This window comes from Molothrus aeneus, chromosome 18 (genome assembly GCF_037042795.1).
Source record: "Molothrus aeneus isolate 106 chromosome 18, BPBGC_Maene_1.0, whole genome shotgun sequence".
Taxonomy (NCBI): Eukaryota; Metazoa; Chordata; class Aves; order Passeriformes; family Icteridae; genus Molothrus; species Molothrus aeneus.
In genome coordinates this window covers 2,624,107-2,645,984 of record NC_089663.1, presented here as the reverse complement: position 1 = coordinate 2,645,984, position 21,878 = coordinate 2,624,107, and the positions used below count along the sequence as shown (strand labels likewise).

General features: G+C 48.5%; 1 protein-coding gene across 1 annotated transcript; it reads right to left on the bottom strand.

The window, feature by feature from the left end:
- Window positions 1–437: 437 nt before the first annotated feature.
- Window positions 438–19,803, bottom strand: GGT5 (gamma-glutamyltransferase 5). The gene is made up of 12 exons (XM_066562099.1): window positions 19,643–19,803; window positions 11,532–11,662; window positions 9,978–10,067; window positions 8,773–8,962; window positions 8,430–8,587; window positions 7,555–7,704; window positions 7,004–7,137; window positions 6,424–6,626; window positions 5,442–5,533; window positions 4,161–4,270; window positions 3,720–3,827; window positions 438–3,517 (listed from the first exon to the last, which is right to left on the bottom strand). The coding sequence occupies exons 1-12, from the start codon at window positions 19,801–19,803 to the stop codon at window positions 3,371–3,373; spliced, it is 1,674 nt and encodes a 557-aa protein (XP_066418196.1). The 3' UTR covers window positions 438–3,370.
- Between the last annotated feature and the right edge of the window lie 2,075 nt (window positions 19,804–21,878).

The window sequence follows — 21,878 nt, the reverse complement described above, 5'->3', positions numbered from 1 at the left end:
CAGAACAAGATGGTCCCTGAAGTCCCTCACCATTCCATGTCCCACCTTTTAATGCAGCCACCTGGCTCTGCTCCTGGAGGCACACAGTGTGTGGATGAGGGCAGGGAGAACAGGACACATTCCATGGCTGATTCCAGCTGATGTGAAAGGAAGCTGTGCCATTAAAAGGCAATTCAGATGATGAGCTGTAGAGTTCACCTCTTGCCCCTGCTCTTCAGTCTGATATTAGTACAAGTTTCTTTTGGCAGCCATCCAGCCTCTGCAAGGGAACAAAACTCAGCTGTGAGAGACAAGTGGCACGAGCTGCACTGCTCCTCAGCTTCTCCAGCAGCATCTGAGGCTCCAGAATGAACAATTGTTACTGCTGGAAACACCTGCATGGAGTCCTCTGTGCTTGTGTGATGGGGTAGGCAACAGGTTTAGAGGAGAAAATCACAGACAGGTACAAAAACACTTTATTGAAAGTATAACTTAAAGACTTCATTAGAAAATAGAGCAGCCTCTGTACAATGCTGCTTTAAAAGTCCACGTACGTTGATTTCAGTACAAAAATAATGCTCTCTTGTTGGGAGGAACAGGAATGTGGAGAGGCCAAAGTGAGAAGCTCTTGACCCAAACAGATTTCAGCAGCAGTGAGGAGGTGGCAGGGCAAGAGCAGAGATGACAAAGCAGGTACAATCTCAGCTTCCCCAGGTATTCTGCTAGGAAGGACTGCAGGACTGGAATTCTCTGCTGTGCTGAGGGATCTGCACTCCCATTCCCTTCTGTCCGCAAATCAAATCTGTGATGGGTTTTTAAACTGCTTCAGTGGCTCACTTGCAAAGTTAATAGCAAAGCAGTTAAACTGCAGTGAGTACTGGACTAAAGATAATATTCCCATGTCTTTGTGGTGGGAAAAAGCTGTGATATTGCTGCACTGGAAAGGTGATAGGCTGGAGTGCTGCAGGGAGTGCTAAGCTGTGTCAGAAGCAAAGGTAATGGAAGGTAATGGCACTTTGTAACTCGGTGACTTGGTTTTTCTCAGTGAAACACGATGGGGAGGGACCAGAGCTCTGCTGAAGGTGGCCCAATAGGGAAGCTGGGAGTGCTCTCCCTGTCTCCAGCCAGTGGCACTCTCAGTTGCTCCTTGTAAACTCCCAGCTCAGTGGGGTTAGCTGGAAATAACCCCGGATCTTGCCAGCGACAGCATCCGGTCTGGGCTGTGTCTGGGGCTGCTGCAGACATGTCTGGCGCCTGTCAGGGCTTCCCCTGTCAGCTGCTATTCCTGACACCACCACCGATGCACCCAGCAGCTGCTAGCTGGGACAGGGGAGTTAATCAAGGCAGAAAACTCAGCAAATTAGCTAGATTTGGTTTCTTTGGTAGTCATAGCCAAAGTGAACATAAAAATTGCCCCTCAACAGCTTTTGGGGCTGTTTCCTTTCCCCTTCACCAGCACTGTGATGCTGCCTCTCAGGGTGCCAGGCCACTTCCACAGTGTGAGTGAGCAGCTGTGATGGAGAAACCAGCTCTCTCTAATGGAGAATCCTTCAGCAGTTCTTGCTGAACTGGGGGATTTAAGATGAATTCCACTTGGACAAGGAGGGAGCAGGGCAGTGCATGGAGCTGGCTCCATCCATGAGTAACTTGATTTCCAGCTGGTGATTGAGTGCTTGTGGTCAGGATCTGGTAACTCATCAATCATCCACTGCTACAGCAGGGTCGTGCTGCAGTCCTTGGGGTACAACTTCTGAAGGAAAACACATGTCTGGCTCTGGGCAGCTTCACTCCCATCATCACTAAAATGCAAGTGAAGGCTGAGATTTCAGTAAATGGATGGCTTTATTGGACAGGCTTTGTGGGTAAAAACATTGGTGTAAAATCTAGCTGGCCTTGTTTTAATTTGTGTTTTTTAATAGTGTGTGCTTGTTAAGATGTTTACAGAGGGATTCTATTTGTTGGAGAACTAGGAGTCCCATGGGCTCTGAGCTAGTCCCTGGCTCTGGTTTCTTTCTCTTTCAGACACACACACAACACTGTGCCCATAGGGCAATCAGGCTCAGGAGCTTTCAGAAAATCGAATTTTGGAGGGTCCTGGGAATTTGACCCTGCATATTTGAAGAACTTTGGGGGTTTTCTGGGTTTTAGGTTTTATTTTCATAAATGTTTGATTCTCTTGGCCATTTTGATCAGGGCAAGGCTGTGGATTAACTGCAAAAGACCTTTTGCATCCAGTTGCAAAATCCAGGACCATTTGCATTCAGGTCTCTTCTCCAAAAGTTTTCTCTTTCTGGGATGGTTCTTAGAGTCCTACCATGCCCTCTGGTTGGTCTGAAGGGAACACTAGAGACAACAGGCTGTGGTAAACAGGAATTTGGAGCATGGAGGATATGGGACAATTCTGCTAATGCCTGATAATGCTGCATCACTTCTCAGCAGTCCTGGTGATTGCTTGGCCAGGCTGAGCTCAGGGCTAAAAATGACATCTCCTGATCATGTATACTCTGCAATTTGAAGAAAGCTCTAAAGTTTCCAAAAGCAGCATTTCCACTGCCTTCCTGACCTGCCTTCCCAAAGGCTGATGTACCAGTGTTGAGGAGGGGGAGCTGGCACAGGCTGGCACCCATCTCACCACAGGGAGAGGCACCTCCAGGGAGCTCAGCTGAAGCCTGTTCATCCCAGGAGCAGGGAAATCACAGGCCCCCATGGGAGGCTATCTCAGAGTCACAGTGTGCAGGCTGGAGGAAGTGTTGGTGCAGTTCCCCTGAGCTTGTGGTTGGGGCAGCTTTGCACCCCCAAGGCAGAGAGCAGCACTTGTGCCATGGTGTGATTTCATCTGCCACTTTGAGGAAAAGCTGGGCTTCTTTGGATGGGAAAACAGAGGGAGAGTGTGGAATTTTGATCTCTCCCCTTTCCAAATCCATGCTCTAAGCCTGAATGCTTCAGATTTTAAATCTTGACCCTACAGATGCTCCTTGTTCATGGCTAAAATAGTTATGTATTTCACATTGCTGAGCCCCAGCAATAGGCTTACTGGGGAACAGCCTGAAAGAAACTGAGATTCCACCAGGAATGGAAGATGCAGCTGGGCCATTTCACAATGATCTCAGTGGGGTTTGGACCAGTTTTCCTTTCACACCTTGTATTCTCTCATTCTGAGTAACTGATGTGCTCAAGAAATATGTTCTCTGTGTATCACGTAAGTAATGAAAGGTGTAGCTCTAAACAAGGTTGGCTGACCTCTCCTTGTATTGCCTGGGGTGACCTTCAGGCAATCACAGGCTGTGCCCATGCTCCAGGAACATCCTGATGGGAACAGGAATTATGGGCATATCCAAGCAAAGCACGTTCTGGATCTCCTGTGGCTTTGTGGATGTGATGGCATTTCACACTAATACCCAGCCGACTTCCCCAGCTTCCTTTTATCAGAGTAAGCAGAGATGCACTTTCCTTCCTTGGAAATTCCCTGCACAACATTCATTGCAAGTTTATCTTTCTTCTCTTTATGTCCTCTTCCCAGCAGGCCAGTCCTAACCTCCTGTGGAGGGAGAGAAGAGGAAATGGAGTGAATGGGGCAGGGGCCTGAGATCTTAACACTGCCAGGTGTGAAACAGGAGGGTGTGTGTGTGGAGCCTGGTTGAGGAAGTAAAGTTTAAACAAGAAGGAGGTGAGCCAGAGGCAAAATAAAGATTACCCAGGAGAGTTACAGAAGCAATCTGCTCCCCACCAAGGCCACTCACCTTGCTGAAAGAGTCCTCAAACAGGACACTGTCACCCTGGGTGTGCATGACAGGAGCTGAAATGGCCTGTTCCAAGTCATAACCAAACCACAGCTTGTTTATAATTGCCTGCAATAAAACAAATCCCACACTGCCCAACTGCACATGGAACCTGGGCTGTCCAAGCCAGGCTGCACTGAGCCAGACCCACAATCCTGCCAGCCTGGTGTCCTGCTTTTATGGTGACCAATGAAGCTTGGACAAGTAAAAGAATAGGATGAGCATGTAATACTTCCCAGAATGCTTTCCCTGGCCTAAAGTCTCAGCCTTCAGTGACTTCTAAATTGCAAATTAACAAAAGCACTGAGGAGTCGAGATCCAAGGAGAGGTGAGTAGGGACTGACCATGGTTAGAAATCTGGGAGGGCTGAAAAACCTGGCAGCTTGCTGGGGTTTCACTTACCATGGTGGTAGCACTGATAATCCAGCCCCCCCCAGCTCCTCCAATCACCAGCATGTCTCCTGACTTGGAGATGAGGATGGAAGGCACCATTGCTGAGGGAGGCTTCTCTCCTAGAGCAGAAGCAGAGATATTATTCTTTCCATGTGGCTCTAAACAGGGTAGGAGGAACACAGGTTCATCTACCTTGCCTTTCTTTTGTCTCCCACAGAAAAAAGCTGCTCCTTCCTCAAGATGCTCAAAACTTGCAGAAAATTTTCCTTGTACTGAAAGCCCATCTCCCAAGAAACTGGGACCTTTCTGGCACAAGCTAAACAAGCTTCTCTTGATGCAGGACAGGGCATCCTCCAAGTATTCAGGACTTGCTGCAGTTCATCCAACCAGATGAGGAACCCTTAGCAGAAATCCTGCCACAGCAGCACTGGTGTCCTCTCCCAGCAGGGAGCAGGAATGGCACAGAGCCATGTCTGCACCAACACAGGGCTCAGTGCAAGCCTGCACAGCTCTATACCCAGAATCAGAGATGAGCCTAAAATACCAGCAGGCTTGTCTTAGCAGTAGTTTCTCCACTTCTTCCCTCCCCTTCCCATCAGCCAGTGATCAGCTTCAGCATTTTTTTTAACTTCTGATTTCTCTGGTTAGAAACCAAAACTCCTGTGTTTCCATACAAGGAGATATGTGAGTAGACACAGACACACTACACTATCCTCTTTTAGTGTGAAATAAACTTGCTCTCATCCAGATCTAGGAAAGGAAAGAGTGTAAACTTACAGGTGTAAGTTTACAGGTTGTCCCTGCCTGTGGTGGTGTTCACAGGGGTCCCAGGATGAGGGAAGAGATGAGGATCTGACTCCATGTTTCAGAAGGCTTGATTTATTATTTTATGATATATATTATATTAAAATGATATATTAAAACTATACTAAAAGAATAGAAGAAAATTATTTCATCAGAAAGCTTGAAAGCAAAGGAAAGGAAATGAAAATGATAAAATCTTGTGACTCTCAGACAGTCCGAGCCAGCTGACTGTGATTGGCCATTAATTAGAAACAAGCACATGAGACCAATCCCAGCTGCACCTGTTGCATTCCACAGCAGCAGATAACCATTGGTTACAGTTTGTTCCTGAGGCCTCTCAGCTTCTCAGGAGAAAAAATCCTAAGGAAAGGATTTTTCATAAAACATGTCTGTTTTATGAAAAAACCATAAAACCTGCCCACTTGTACACAGCCTGTGTATCCATCCCCTGGCTCTGTGCTTTACTCTGAGGATGAGGATGCTCACCTGGTTTGATGCTTCTGTTTGCTATGCAGAAGTCAGCAAGTTCATTATTTAAAATGATCCCAGTTTGGTTAGAATACACAAAGGAGCCAAACCTGCAGGGAGGAAAGATGAAGCCTTTTAGTGCCCAGGGTTCTCCTGTTATGGATGACATTTACTGCACATGGCACCCTGTGAGTAACTTTTGTCTCCTCCCAGCCTGCAAGTGTCCCACTGAGGGTGTCCAAAGGGAATTTGTGCTGCTGCTGGTGACAGAGATAAGTTCCCTGTTACTGGTGCCACATAAATTCAGCAAGAGCCTCAGTAAATTCTTGTATCCTCCTGAATTATGACAGCCCTTGGAGATGATGCTCACAGATCTTGGCTGTCACATGAAAAAGGCACTCCTGAGACAGAGTAGAAATTCTCCAGAGTAGAAATCCATTTTGATTTAGGTGAAATGTACATCTTTGAGTCTGTGGTTAGAAAAGAAAACATAGCTACGTAGCCTGACTGCAAAGCCTAGGCTCAGGGAAACTGATTGAGTGAAGGACAGAGATAAGGAAAGGGAGACAGGGGGTGATAAAGACAGACAGACAGACTGCTGTGAGAGCAGGTCAACCTGACCTAGGAATTCTTTCTGATAAAGAAGAACCAGCGGCAAATGTCACGCAAAATTTGTAAAAATGAATATGTATGGACCTATTGTGAAATTGTATGCATATGTATTTGAGAGGGGGATGAAAAGGGACCTGAAGTTCCCAGAGGTACCCATGTCTTTCAAGCAGAGTCATCTCCACATGGTCCAGTGCTGTCATAAACATACCAGCTTTACAACTTTCACAAAGTTGTGGAGTTTTTGGCTATCTGCACAAAACACTCCCAGCTCAGAAACTGCCTAAACCAGTGAAGCCCAGGTTTTGCTTTGCTGGCAGCCAGCCCTGCCAGCTGCCCTGAGAAGCTGGCCCAGGCCGTGTGACTGTCCCCAGCCCAGGTTATTACTCACGGGTAGTTGATGGTGCTGGTGGCCGACACGGCGCTGCCGTCTGCAGCCAGCACTGAGATGTGGCTCGTGCCCAAGCTCCTGTGCTGCTCCTTGGGGAGGGGCTCCAGCAGGCTGTAGTGGCTCAGCTGGTGGTCACCACGAGCATCCATCCTCTGCCTGGCAGACTCAGCAAACTGGTCAGACAACAGGGTCCCCACAGGCACCTGCCAGCACAGCAAGGACACCGAGCTGGTCACCAAAGCACAGAACCATCTTTGGGCTCAGCAACTGGGCCCCAATAGTCAGAGCCTGGGGTGGCAGCATTCAGCCCCAGGCCACTCTCATCCCAGAAAATGGACCAAGCTCAGCACCAAGGCACCTCAACATGGGCACACCCTTTGTCAGGCAAGTGAGGGCCAGCCTACAGCTGAAGCTGCAGAGTAACAGCCTGATCCTGATCCTGCCCTGCCTTGGCCAACTCAGCTGCACTGCTCTTCAGTAGCAGCTCTAAGTATTTTCTTTCCTTCCAGGCTGCAAAGAAGCAGCATGTCAGAGCATTGCTCAGTGCTGTAGCACTGTACCCACACACCATGGAGCTCACCTGAGCTTCAGAGAAGGCTGGGTCACTCATGTGAGGTCTTAGCATGTTGCCAAACTTCAGGGCCTCTGCAATGTAGTGATAGGTTTCTATCTTCTCCTCAGGTGTTGCCAGTGATGCTTTATGGAATTTATACTCTGTGGAGCAGGATGGAATAATTTTGTTAATAGACCAGAGGCAATGTTTTTCCAAGAAGTGTAAAAAAAGGAAAGGTTGAAAGGAGCCTCTTCTTCCCACTCCAGTTCTTATCAAGTTTCCCCTCTGCTTTATCAGGATGTGGATGCAGAAAGAACCAAGTACTAATTTCCACTGTGACTTCAATTTCTTTTGAAGCATTGGGAAAGCCATGCATCCTTTGGCATTTGCAGCAGCTGTGGTGATGCTGACCCACTGTACAAGTGAACCAGTTCATCCTCCTGCTGCACAGCATGGTCACACTGCTGCTTTGGGCTCCATTCTGGCTCAAAAACTCCATTTCTGCCCATTGCATTTTATCATTCTGGAGCAAGACTCTCTGAAAACCCCTTGCTGACCTCTTTCCATTAGGAATTTACCTTCCAATACCTTGAGGATGAACATGAGCACTGCACCTCCCATGGGTGGTCCTGGAGCAAATACTTTGGTGTGGTTGTTCAGGGTGATGTTCAGAGCTGAGGACACCTCTGCTTGGTACGCCCGAAGGTCCTCCAGTGAGAGACTGGACCCTTCAACAGAGACCCAGGAGCTGCCATTAGCACAGCAGCTTAGATCTGCCTGCATCAGAGCCTTGGTAAAGCTTGTGAGGAGCCATCCCTGTACGGCCCAAATTCCTCCCACCCAGCACAGCATTGCCCTCATATCCTCATGTGCTGCCAAACCCCATCTCACCACAGGGAGAGGCACCTCCAGGGAGCTCAGCTGAAGCCTGTTCATCCCAGGAGCAGGGAAATCACAGGCCCCATGGGAGGCTATCTCAGAGTCACAGTGTGCAGGCTGGAGGAAGTGTTGGTGCAGTTCCCCTGAGCTGAGTTGGGGCAGCTTTGCACCCCCAAGGCAGAGAGCAGCAGGCAGGGCAGCACTTGTGCCATGGTGTGATTTCATCTGCCACTTTGAGGAAAAGCTGGGCTTCTTTGGATGGGAAAACAGAGGGAGAGTGTGGAATTTTGATCTCTTCCCTTTCCAAATGTCACAAAGCCTAAAGGAGTCAGAGGGGCGAGTGTATGAGCACAGTGGGCAAAGGTCAGAGCAGGGGGTGGTTTCAGCCCTGCTTCTGGGCCTAAGTTACAGGAATTGGGGAAAAGTGGCCTCTTCCCATGTCAGGTACCACCCCAAGTGACAAGCAAATGGCACGGTTGGCTTTCCCCTGGTCCAGGCTCACTGTGAGCCGATGGCTGGGAGAAAGGCCAGTTTCTATGTGTATCAGGACTGACTCCCTGTAGCTGTTACTCACCAGCCTTGCTCGTGTCCTGCACCAGGGCCCTCCCTATCTCTCCCTCATAAAACGCTGCAGCTCCTTGTTCCGCCACGGCTCGCAGCGTTCGCTGCAGCGCTGGCCACCGGAAGGTCTTGCCAAGCTTCAGAAATCTGCCACCATCACACAGCAGTGGGCTGTTCAAGAAGAACATTCATCAGTTTTACAGCATGAGCTTGTTCTTGCCCAAGGCCAATGACCTTTTTTTCCTCCCAGGAGCTGATCTGGATTATGTATGCTGTGTACTTTCCAACGTCAGAGAAAGGGTCTGGAGCTGGGGGAACAGTGACCCTCACACTCCAATTTCATTCATGGGTCTTACCACAGGCTTTTCCCTGGTTCAGAGAAGTTTGGGTGATGGAGAATTTTTGCCAGAACTGGAGAAATGACCAGTGGCTCTGAAAGAAGCTTGATGGTTGGTTCAAACAGGGCTTTCCAAGGTAGGCGGCCGTGGCGCTTGTGGGCTTCCTCATAGCCACGGAGCTCTCCAGGCACACCAATCCAGCGGGGACCTGGGGAGCACAGCAGCACTGTCACACCCACACAGCACTGCCTCGGGGCTCCCACCTCTCTGAAAGCTCTCCAGTCCAACTCTGAGTTGGTAGAGGCAACCAAGGCTTCTAAAAGCAGGCTGGGTTTGCTTATTGCCTATTCCTGTTCATGTATATCCCTGATACTGAGCAGCAGGGGTGTGGAGAGGCTGGAGCCAGGCCTGAGGTGTGCTGAAAACATAACAGGCAACAGGCAGGTGCTGCAGCAAGGGAGGTGGCAGCTGGACACTGGAGAAATGGCACTCATGGGGCCTGGGCAAACACCAGAACAAGGGAAGCAGTGAAATTCTACATCCCTGGAGAAATTAAAAAATTTCTTGATAGGACAAGACCCTGGGCAGCCTGAGCAACACCTGACATCACCCAGCTTTGAGCAGAACTCCAGCTGTCCCTTCCAACCAGAGTTGCTCCTGATCCTCTTCAGGCTCTTCCAAGGATAAGAACATCCCCAGAATCTAGAACACACCCCAAAAGACAATGTTGCAGGGAAGGAGAATGAACACAGCAAGAAATGTGGAAAGATCCAAGATGTGCTGCTAAAGCAAGAGTGCCTGAGCCCAGCAACCCAACCCCTGATGTGCCAGTGTGCTTCCCCAATCTGTGGACATGGCAAGCACACCACAAGATTGATTTCTTTTTTTCCCAAAAGCTATTGATCTTATTTTTCTCTGTAAGAACTTCTGGGGAATGAGAGCTTTGGGAAATCCAGTCTTGAACTGCAGACTTCCAACAGAGAGAAGTCACATTGTGATTTCTCCTCATGCTGGCTCCCCATTGCCTCGCTGGTCAGGCTGCCAGTGTTAGTACCAAACAGGAATTTTTATGTTTATGGACCTATTCTTTTTATTACTTTTCCAAAAGGCAATCCAGGTAGAGGGTGTTAAACTAAACAGAACTCCAGATGAAGCCAGTGAGGTGCTCAGTTCCCCACCCTGAGCTCTGTGCACACCAGGAGGGCACACAGCCGTGTCCTTACCAATGGGGAAACCAGCACCACAGCCAGACAGCAAGTTGTGAGGAAACACTCGTGGGGCTGTCTCACGGGCGTTGATCACCTCCACTACTCCTGGAAAGAAGAAGGAAATGAATCACGTTGTCCTCCTGAGCATCAGCATTCAGTCATTGCTGCACGTGCTGCTGGCCCAGAGCTGAGCTGCTCTGGAGCCTTTTGCCAGGTGTGCCAAGTGCACCTGCAGGGTCAGGTGTCAGCACCACTTGTCCTTGACTCCTGTGCTTTAATTTAGAACAAACCAAGCAGTGCCTGCCTAAAGGTACTGAAAGGACAGGGAGAAGGCCAGGGCTTGTGTCCAGGCAGCAAAGGCTCCCCCCAGGGTTCATGGGCTGGGATATGGGCTGGGATATGCTGCCTCACACCTGCAGGTTCCTGCACTTCTTCTACAGATGGGACATGTCAGAGGCATAATGTGAGCCTCATGCTCCTGGGAGGGCTATTTACCACATGATGATGAGGCAAGTCCATCATGTTTGAAGCCCTCTATGTATCAGGGAGCTTGAAAGGACAAAAACAAACCCAGACCCTCCCTTGCATACACTCATATTTCAGGTCTAGTCTATCACTTTACTCCTTCTCTGCCTTGTATTTATCTCTCCCTGTCACAGTCACAGAGCCAGCTGTGCTGCAGGAGCCTGAGCTCTGTGCAGCAGCATAAATGAGGTAGCAGAGGAGAATTGTTGTAAGGAAATAAAGTTCCATGGCTCTGCCAAAAGGAAAAAAAGAAGACAAATATAGGTGGTCTGCCAAAAGGAAAAAAGAAGAAAAACATAGGTGGTCTGCCAAATTAAGCTCTTGCATAAGATACACCCAAACAGTTCCAGATTTGTGACTCGGTGAAACTACTTGGCAGGGATTTTAAAACTATTATATTGCTACACTGCTCATTGTTGATATTACTATTAGATATATAAGCTCTGGGGGTTTTTGGAAGCCAAGACTTAGAAACTCCCCCACTGAAGCAACAAAACAAGAGTGGAGTTTAAGCCAAACACAGAAAGGCTCCCCAGCAGACACTGAGGTTTAGATTTCTGAAGTGGAAATGCATCTCCTGGGACAGGAAGTGGCACCACTGCATGGGGAGTCACAGCAGCCCTGGTGCCAGCAGTGTGAGAGCCCCAGGGCCAGCAGGCACTGCCAGAGCTGCTGGGGCACACAAACCCCTCAGGTGCCATCCCAAGGGCTCAGCTGGCACTGCCAGCACAAACCCCTCCTGCCTGCTTCACTCAGCCACTCACACCTGTGTGCCTTTGGAATGCACTTTGGGATTGCTTTGGAGGGGGAAGGAGAGGCAAATTCACCTCATTTTCTATCAAAGCTCTTTCTTCCACACATGTTCTTGCTCTGAATTGACAATCACAGCTCCCTGTGCTGGATGCTTTGGATTAAGAGCACAAGTGTGCTTTGTGATGTAGCTTTTATATTCAAAATATTGCTCTGAGAGAACAGGCAGGATTCTGATTTGTCTGCAGCAGTTGTGTGTCTGCAGAGGGACAAGGCACCATGGAGAGGCCATACCTGTGCTGGCATTATAGATGGTAAATATGACCCCACCACCCAGGCCTGAACTCTGGGGGTTCATCACTGAAGTGCAGATCAAGCCAGCAATGGCAGCATCCACAGCTGTGCCTCCACTTTTCAGGATGTTCCTGTGGTGGGAAGGGAAGAACAAAAGACACTGTTAAAATCCAGGAGTGTCAGAATAGAGGAACTATATGAAAATGCCTCCTTGGGACCCCTGCAACCTGAGGAGAGCAGCTGGAGAAATGCAGTGGCTGCAGTGTGGGATGTGAGGGGAACCTTCCTCTGCTGGAGTGAGAAGGAACAATTAGAGGGAAAGAAAGGAGAGTCCACAGGAGGAAAGAGCAGCCAGGGCCAGACCTGTGGGAGGCTGGACTTGCTCTGGGCAAAGAGTTATGGGAGAGAGAGAACTGCAGCTGCTCACAAATGCTGTGGACTGAAAGGGACAGCAAGGAGTCCCAAGACATGGAGAAGGATGCTCTGAGCACAGAAGAGGCTTTCCATGTACTAGGAACCAACCAACTGATCTCTAGCTTCCCAAATGCCATTCCTAATAAAGGCTTATGCTGGTCAACTGGACAGGAGCACTGAAATGGGAACACTGGGTCCATGTGAAGCAAACTCCTGAGAAAACTCCTGTCAATAAGCTTCATTGTTCCCACAATGTGACTTCCTAGGTTTATTAGCACAAAAATGCCCCAGCCTGCTCCCTGCATTCCCAAAGATAAAACCAACAAAGACAAAAACCAAACAAACCCCAAAAACCCCAAAAACAAAAACAAAAAAAAAATCAAACAGGAAACAAACCCTCAACTGCTTCTACCAAGGCACAGGCATTAAAGCAACATTTTGCTGCTGACAGCAACAAGGTTCTGTTAGAGAAATGTGTCTCAACAAATGCTTCCCTCAAGAACATCTGAAAACCATCATTTCCTTGCAGTGGAAATGGGATGGCATTTCCTGCACAGCCAGCACTGGTGTTTGCTAGGAAGGTTCCTAATTGCTTCATTGGGTCATTGCTCAGATAGGGCAAAGCCAGAGGGGAGACTGGAGTAGTTCAGTGGCTGCAGTGCAGCTGATCCCAGAGTTTGCATGGGAACACAGAGCACACACAGAGACTGGTGTTTATTTTCCATCCACAGCATGGCTGGAATGGCTGGGACCTGCTGGCTCAGGAACAGGATGCTGCCAGCAAACAGGCTGATGTGGCTTTCTTTGTTTCCCCAAGTGCCTCAGAACCACTGCCTATAAGGAAATGACATGTGGACAAGTGGGAAGAAAAGAAATAGTAGGGAATATCAGGCTTCCTGTTTCTGCACAGCTTTTGGCCTCCTGGGAGCTCCCTGGCTGTAAAAGAGCAAAAAGCAGATTTAATTGAAATTCAGTCAAGAGAGTATATAAAAGACATATTTAGACCACTTGGAAAGAAAGCTGTAGGTTAAAAAAGTTCTCAAGATGTCCACGTTGTACACCTTCAGTTTGTGTAAAACTTGTCTCTCAAACATTTTGACTCCCATGTGATTATTTTACTGTTCTTTCAATGATTAAATGCCTGTATCCATGAAAGCAGAAGGATGGAATTTTACATGGCTATAAAAAAGCATCTGAACATGAAGACTGAGGCTCAGGCTCACCCATCCAGCCCCTTGCAGCAGGGGATGGACTCACCACACCAATGTCCCTGAGAGGTGTCTCTCCGAAACCCAAGCTGTTAATTGCTGTCTTGGTTTGGAAAGACAGGAGTCTGCTAAGGAAGGCAGGAGCCTCCCCTGAAATGGAGAATGTAAACCCTCCCCACCCCTCTGACTTGCTGTAAATTTTAAATTAAGGGGGCTCTCAGGCAAAAATATGGGAGCAGGAAATAACAGTTCTTCAATAGGGAAGGAAAAAAATAAAACTATAAAATAAACAATGAAGTACACTGGAACAACACTGCCAGAGTCAGAACCCAGCCTGACACCCTGTGGGTCAGGGTGTTGGCAGCAGAACCATTGGAATTGTGGCTCAGCCCTCCTGCAGTGCCAGGGCTGGCTCTGCTGGAGCAGGGATCCTGTAGAGAAGGATGGATTCTGCCTCTGAAGATCCAGGGGAAGGAGAGGCAGCTGCTGTTCCTCTGGGCAATCCCATGGAGAAGCTGTGCTGGTGTCTCCAAACCTCTGGATTATATCCAGGTAGGAATGCTTGGCTCCTCCCTCTGGGCTCACATCTCCCAATGGGATGCTGTAGTTCTTATCAGCCATGCAGGGACATTCCATAGCTGTTATCAGCAGGTGTCCCCTCGCCAGGGAGGTGTGAATGTGGTCACTCAGAGAGAGAGATAAGGCAAACTGCTCACTTGACAAAAGATAATCTGCCATACAGATGGGAATTGAAAACATCTTCTATTGCAATCTTCAACAACTGCTGACACGAGGGCTTCCTAAAAAACTCAGTCACCTCTGCAGAAGACCCAGAAAGTGTTAGAAAGTTGGGAAAAATCAGAAAATTTAAGGAAAAAGAGGAAAGAAGGACTGCTACACTGACCCAAGACAGTGCTCCCCAGAGCCCCTGGAGTGTGGGCTGTGAGGGAACACATGTACAAAGCCTGGTGACAGGGAAAGGCATGGTTCTGACAGGGAAAGGCATGGTTCTGACAGGGAAAGGCATGGTTCTGACAGGGAATGGCATGGTTCTGACAGGGGAAAGGCATGGTTCTGTAAGGGAAAGGCATGGTTCTGTAAGGGAAAGGCATGGTTCTGACAGGGAAAGGCATGGTTCTGACAGGGAAAGGCATGGCTCTGTAAGGGAAAGGCATGGTTCTGTCAGGAAAGGCATGGTTCTGTAAGGGAAATGCATGGTTCTGTAAGGGAAAGGCATGGTTCTGACAGGAAAGGCATGGTTCTGACAGGGAAAGGCATGGTTCTGACAGGGAAAAACACTTTGAAAAGAAGCTTGGAGATGGCATAGTGCACATTTCAGTGCAATATATTAAGACCTTAACATGGAACATCAGGCACATTTCCCACAGCCTGAAAAGCACCATTCTCACCCAAATTCACAGCACATTCACACTGGCTTCCAGCCTTGATGCCTTTTCCTCCAGCCTCTCCAGAGACTGAAATTCAACAGGAAATACACTGAGCTGGCTCTTGGTGTGCCACATGTGACTCCCTGTGCCTGGCTCACTCATTTCCAGTCACAGACCTGCCCCGTCCATGCGAGTGATGCCTGGGGAATTTAGGGCCATTACATATAGCAAAACCAGGTCTGGATTTATGTCCAACTACTTGGCTCCCTTCAGATGAATCTCTGCTGCAATGAGCTTAGTTATAATGCAAAGTCCTTAATCAAGTTGTGGCACCTCACCAGGTCTCCCTAGAGATACCCCAGAGTGCTGCAGCTGGCAAGATCTGATAACAGTGTTTTGTGCCATGTCCTTCCTGACAATTAGCGTTGGGGTTTAGTCATTAATGGAGTTTCTTTATGAGAAAGAGCAGAAGAGGGTGTTAATAACCAAGTCCCGTTCCAGCAGCAGCAAACAGGGATTCACCTTCCCTGGAAAGGGTGAATGATGGCACTTTGCTCACAGCAAAGTTGGGCTGTGCTGGACTGCAGACCAAGACCTCTGCTCTGCCCTAGGCTAGAGGGAGCCCTGAAGCCCCTTTAAACACACTGGAAATGCTAACATATTAAATTATATTGCCCTTTTTTTCTGCTAAAGAAGGCTGGGGACTGGGAGAACACCCATTTTACAGCATCTGCCTCCTCAGGATTTATGAAGAGCAAAAGCAACAACTGCTTCTGTAAAAAAGGGCCAGTTACCAAATTGAAAATGTACAAGAAGGGAAACCAAATCCTTTGGCATGTAAACATTCCTCAGAAATGTGCTGTGCCATCACTGAAAAGGATTTTTTTGCATCAGATTCTCTGGTTAGAACTGAGCTTCCCAGGGCTGCAGACGCTTTCTGACTGTTTAAGTCTCACCATTCTCACCCTCCCCACACCCTGTCCTGTCCCCGGGGAGTGTTGATTTCAAAGGCTGGTTCCCAGGGTTTATGTGAGGCTACACTGGAGAAGTGGGATCAGAGATGGCTGCTGGCCAGGCCAGGTCAGCTCGCCTTGCTGCAGTGAATCCCACCACTGGGAATGAACATTTTTCCTAAATGTGTCCCTGACCTTATGCTGGCTCTTGCTTCTGCCATTTGGGAAACAAAGGAATGCAGAGCAGTGGAAGACAGAGCTCAAACAGCACACTGGTAGGGAATGCAGAGCTTTTTTGCATGCTTGATGAAAAGAGCCTCTTCCAGGAGGGAACAAGAGTTCAGAGTTGGAGGTGAAGTTTGAGTACCTCTTACTGTCACAGGGCAATCATCTCCTGTCTCCTCAGGGCTCTTGACATGAGGAGAAATTAGTGAGGTGGACTGTGGCACCAAATCCACATCCTTGGGTAAAAACTGCCCTGATTCTCCTTTTAGCCTCCCATCCCTCTTCATCAAAGTGTTTCACTTCATTCAGGGACAAGTTTTCTCCCAGGGCAGGGTCTTAGTCTGGACCAGGCAGCTGTACAAGGTTGCTTTCAGCCCCCAATTTCCAGCAGAACAAACACAGCAAGAGACCCAGCCTTGCTGAGCACTGAGAGCTGGGCACTGATGGCTAAGGGGAAATTTAGCTCAGGATGGTGGTGACAGGCTGAAGGCTCACTGAGATTGCTCACTTTCTGCAGGGACCCAAAGAATTGCATAAAGATTTCAGAAATCCAGAGTACATGAACACAATCTCCAGAGCTGGAAACACATGGGCCCTGAGGAGTTTTCCCCAGCCCACTATCCCACTCATTGAAATACAGATTCCTCCTCAGCAAGAGGTTTAGTTCAGTTATTCTCAGTGAGTTCAACTGACAATTCTATTAGGAGCACACAAAGACTCCCAAATGGAAGAATCTTAAACCAACAGAGTATCATGTCATTTCACTCCTGACAACTCACAGAGCAGGTTGTTTATCTTTAAAATGAACAAGATTTTTTAATTAAAGAATAAAATCTGTGAGTAAGTCAGAGATTAGGTGCTGCTTTTAGATTCCAAGGCTTTAGGCACCAGACCAGTTCTCTGAGCATCCCCTGCATGGATTCCTGTGAGCTTGAGGGGGATTTGCAGGATGAAAGGGGAGGCTGTGGGGTCACAGCAGGAGAGAGGGACTGCAAGGTCAGTGAGGAACAGCAGGGACAAGCCAGCCCTGTAGTGTGTCTGGGGGCTGGCACCTAGGGCTGCTTGGCTTTGCCCTGCTCTCACCTCGTTGCTGAAGTGTCACATGAACTGCCAGTTCAGAGGTGGGGACAGCAGGGCCTAATGGCTAAGACTGCTCTCAGAAATTGGATTTTATTGCTACTGCTGTGACAAAAATTCCTAAAATCTTATTCAGCAAAGATGAGGCAGGAAGCAGCTGTATGCTTGTCATCTCATGGTGCTCCCATCAGGGCCCCTGAGTCAGCCTTGAGGAACCCTCACCCTGCAGAGTCACACAGGAGGTCACAGAGCAGAGCTGATGGCTCTGAAAGGCTGAGCCTCTGCCAGAACCCCTCTGCTGTGGCATCCTCACAGTGTCACCAGTGAAAGAACATCACTTTCTCACCTGGCAGTTTGCTTTGAGAACTAATTTAGTGCTAAGAGCACTAAAGAGCATCATGTGCTAAAAGCTGACAGCTTAAAAATTATGTTATACATAATTATAAAAAATATGTTATACATACAGGTATAACAGCACAGAAATGTCTGGGAGAAAATGAACAGGATCACATGCAGTACAGAGCATGCAATGAGCTTCCTAGAGAGAAAAATGAAGCCACCACTGTGGGCCAGTGGGACAGAGAAAGAAATAGGGCAACAACAAGGAAAAGGGCAAATATAGTACAAAGCTTCTGGTCCCAAGCTCTCTTGCAGAGGAACATTTTTATAAACAATTTTACTTTTATTATAATCTTTTACAAAGACATGCACAGAAGAAGCTGGGAGATCAACACAGGAGTTTGTCTCGTTCCAAGTCTAAGGACAGCATGAAATGAACACAAAGATTTCCAAGAATGGCTGGAGGCAAAGGATACCAGGAAAAGCAGCAGCAATCATGCAGCAGCAGGGGAGTAGAGCTGACCACCAGGCACAGGGTGAGCAGTGCAGAGCCCAGGCAAAGGAGGAGAGCAGCCATGGCTGGGAACATCCCAAAGACTTGGCAGGGCTGGAGGAGGGAGCAGGACCTGATGTTCAGGACCTGAAATTACCTCAGATGTGCAGATGCACCAAGATGGGCAAAAGGAAGGGAAAATGATCTGGGGAGGTGGAGCAAGGGCAGGATTTTGTGGGGATCATTGGCAGACTATTTGTAGGAAATTTAAGTTGGTCCATCAGAGTGGAGGGACAGCACAGACCTGTCAGCAAGTGTGCTGGAGCTGCAGCTGCAGCAGTGGTGGAGGCTGGGGAAGCCTGGGCAGCTTCTTGCTGAGAGAAGGGAAGGAAACAAGGGAGAGCCCAGCAGCAGTAGCCAACGAGTCAAAGCTGCTCAGTTGTTCACTGACCAGAGATTTCCGTGCCTCTCACTTCAACATCTTCCAACTGATTACACACTACATCAAGTTAGAGTTTACAATAGCTGCAAAAACAAATGCAGTGGTTTTCCCCAGCAGATTCTTTGGACAATCCAATTATGTAGTTTCCTCTTTTTCCATTAATAGTGATTTTAAAAATACTTCTGCTTTCTGAAGAACGTGTGTCTTCACATAAAAACCCCATCTCGCTGCTTGACATACATACAGCCACAGAATATTTTCTCCAGCTGCTCCCAAATGCTGTGCCAGCACATCATTGCCAGAATCAGAGGTGGGACATGGCAAAGTGTGGTATTATGGCACCATGTCTCATTTCAGTCCCCCAGCCATGAGGCAAAGCACACAGCATCCATGACTGGAGCATCCAGCATCACGTGTAAACTTCCATCCTTCTGCTTTCATGGATACAGGCATTTAATCATTGAAAGAACAGTAAAATAATCACATGGGAGTCAAAATGTTTGAGAGACAAGTTTTACACAAACTGAAGGTGTACAACGTGGACATCTTGAGAACTTTTTTAACCTACAGCTTTCTTTCCAAGTGGTCTAAATATGTCTTTTATACTTCTATTGTCTTGACTGTAGAAAATCTGCTAAATCTAAATCTGCTTTTTGCTTTTTTCTTCATGGCAGACACACTTGCTGCAGGCTTCAGTCCAGAAACAAAAGGCAAACTGGTATCCCAAAAGGCAGGGATACCAGTCCCCCTTTTCCTGCCTTTCCTTCCTTGTGTCTGTTAAAACCTGTCTGCAGCTCTCTGCAAGGAAGTCCCTTATCCATCAGATCTACCACACCACAAAAAGTAAATTTCTTCCTTCCCCACTTAAAACCAGCACTATACTTGTATACTGCAAATATTTATACCTTCCAAAAGGCCAAGGGTTTGCAGATTTTTGGGACACTGCAATGACAGTAAGCATCATCCGCGGAGGCAGAGGCTCTGTCTGCTCTCCCGGCTGGAGCGGCACCGGAGCGGGGCGGGGATGAATGCAGGTCCCGTCCGTGAACCCAGGAGCGGCACCGGGGCTGGGACCGGGGTGAGTGCGGGTCCGTCCGTGAGCCCGGAAGCGGCACCGGGACCGGGTTGAGTGCGGGTCCGTCCGTGAGCGGCACCGGAGCGGGGAGCGGGGCCGGAGCCGGGGTGAGTGCGGGTCCGTCCGTGAGCCCCACGCCTCGGAGCCGAGCTCCGTGCACCTACCGGCCCGTGAGGGAGCCCCACGCCTCGGAGCAGAGCTCCGTGCACCTACCGGCCCACGAGGGAGCCCCACGCCTCGGAGCAGAGCTCCGTGCACCTACCGGCCCACGAGGGAGCCCCACGCCTCGGAGCAGAGCTCCGTGCACCGACCGGCCCATGAGGGAGCCCCACGCCTCGGAGCTCCGTGCACCGACCGGCCCATGAGGGAGCCCCACGCCTCGGAGCCGAGCTCCGTGCACCTACCGGCCCGTGAGGGAGCCCCACGCCTCGGAGCTCCGTGCACCGACCGGCCCATGAGGGAGCCCCACACCGAGAAGCCGAGCTCCGTGCACCTACCGGCCGATGAGGGAGCATCTCTCGGTGTCGGCAGCCACGGCCCCGTGCAGGTACTGCTGGGGAGCGCACCTGGGCTGGCTCAGGATGACCACGAGCGTCACGGCCCCCGCCAGCACGGCCAGGGTCAGCAGCACCAGGCAGCAGATCTTCCCCGTGGACATGGCTGGTCCTGTGCCCCAGCAGCCGCGAGGCTCTGTCCTGGCGAGGAGGCGCCTGCCCTGCTTGGGGGAAGTGGATTTATCCCGGGCTGTGAGGGAGGTCCCGCTGCAGCGGGCTCTGCCCACAGCGATCACATTCTTTCGAATATTAAAAGCTGCTAAAAAGGGCTGTGCGCTGTCTTTCCCACTCTCTTTCATAAACTTTTCTTGCAGATCCACAATCCGCCTTTTTTTTTGTGTGTGTCTGATGAAAACATTTAACACATTCGCTCCTGAATGTGTTCACTCTCCACACTACTCCTGCTTCTCACAGCCGCTCTGCCTTCCCATTCTTGGCACGCAAATTACCTGACAAAAGTGTAAACCACTGGGGAAATGACCTCAGCCCTACACTGCAAACTTGGGGTGTTTTGTTCCTCTAAAACTACTCACAGAAGTAAAAGCTGAATACACTGTACAAAGCTAGAACCTTCATATATACTACTAGTTTACCTTATATTATTATAATAAGCTACAGTAATAATATGGTTATTATCATCTTAGTGACCTTTTTTTCATATGTACGTCTTGCCAGTGTCCACAGCATACAACTTCTGTAAATGAGCACAAGAGAACAACTGGAATGAAGCAGCACTTTGCAAACGTTGGTGCCCAGGGCACCAAGAGCTCCGAGGTCCAGCCTGTGCACAGCAGCTCGCTGGGACAGACCTGATCCCTCACAGAGCAGTGATGAGCAGCAGGAATTGCTGCCCAAACAGCCTCTTAATTACACAGTTCTCCTTGCACTCGAGAAGTTAAAGATAGGGCTCCACATCTGCCTGCTGTCTTTCCAAAAAATGTTTCCTGTGATCCTTTCCCTGCTAGATCTGGGAGAAGGGGAATTCACCTGTGCAGATTTACACGTGTATTTCAGGGCAGATTTTGAACTTGTCCCACTAAACTTTATAACTAAGCAATACTATTTCACATGTCATATCTCAGTAAATGGATTCGATAGGCTAAAATGTCTTTTTTTGTTGTTACAACCTTATGAGAACTGATAACAGTTCAAGAAAAAGTTGGCATGTGTAAACAAGCCTCCTCAGCTCTAATGTGACTCTTCACTCCATTGCAAAACGTTGCTGATTTTGTAGAGTTTCTCAATTCCTAATTGACTTTGATCTTTCATTTTTGACAAATTATAGTATCACACTTAAAGAATCATCATCCTGCTGTTTCTGGGAAAGCTCTTCCCTTTAAACTCAGCAGGGCTGACCACTCAGTACCAATAAGACAAGTGGATTTTGCCTATTCACTTTCAACAAATACTGTGGAGAATTCAACTGTAGTCTCTCCAATTTCTCCCAGTTACCAGATTTGGGTTTTAACTCAGCACATCAAACTTCTGCATCTGGAAAATTATCATTGTGCAGTCAAGGAGGAGACCTGGAAGAGGCAAGAGAGGTAAAGGAGAGTGTCACCTCCCAGACCAAGGGAGAGGCCAAGGATGGCCTGGGAAAGCCAAGACATAGTTATGACTATCCCAGCCAACTGCTGCCTCTCACAGGAAAATCCATTTTTCTTTTTATATGGAAATGAAGACTGAGCCTATTTGTCTCTTTCACCTTGTAACCTTTACAGTCTTGGTGCAACATTCAACTTTGACCATATGACCACAAGCTCTGCACTGACCCTCCCATGTCAGAAGATGCTTAGCAGTTCATATGCTGGGATTCAGGACTTTGACCTCAATTTTTCTGTTTGTTTGTTTGTTTGTCAAAACTTTCACATTTGCCATCATTGTCTGGGAGCACAGTTTGCCTTGGCAGAAATGCCCATACATAGCCTGCACTCTCTGGTCTTCTGCTGCCAGCATGAAGGGCTTTGTATGCTGCTTGAAAGGGGACTCAGACATTTAAAGACCCTTACAGGCCAAGATACACTCAGGGAAATTTTAGCTATAATTTTAATTATTAATAGAATCATTATTCATTACCTTATAAAAAGGCAGAGTATCTTTAAATTGTCCTTTACATTGTTGGGGTCTTGCTACATCTTTGTCCAAATCTGCAATCAAGAGATCAAATTTGAACATTATG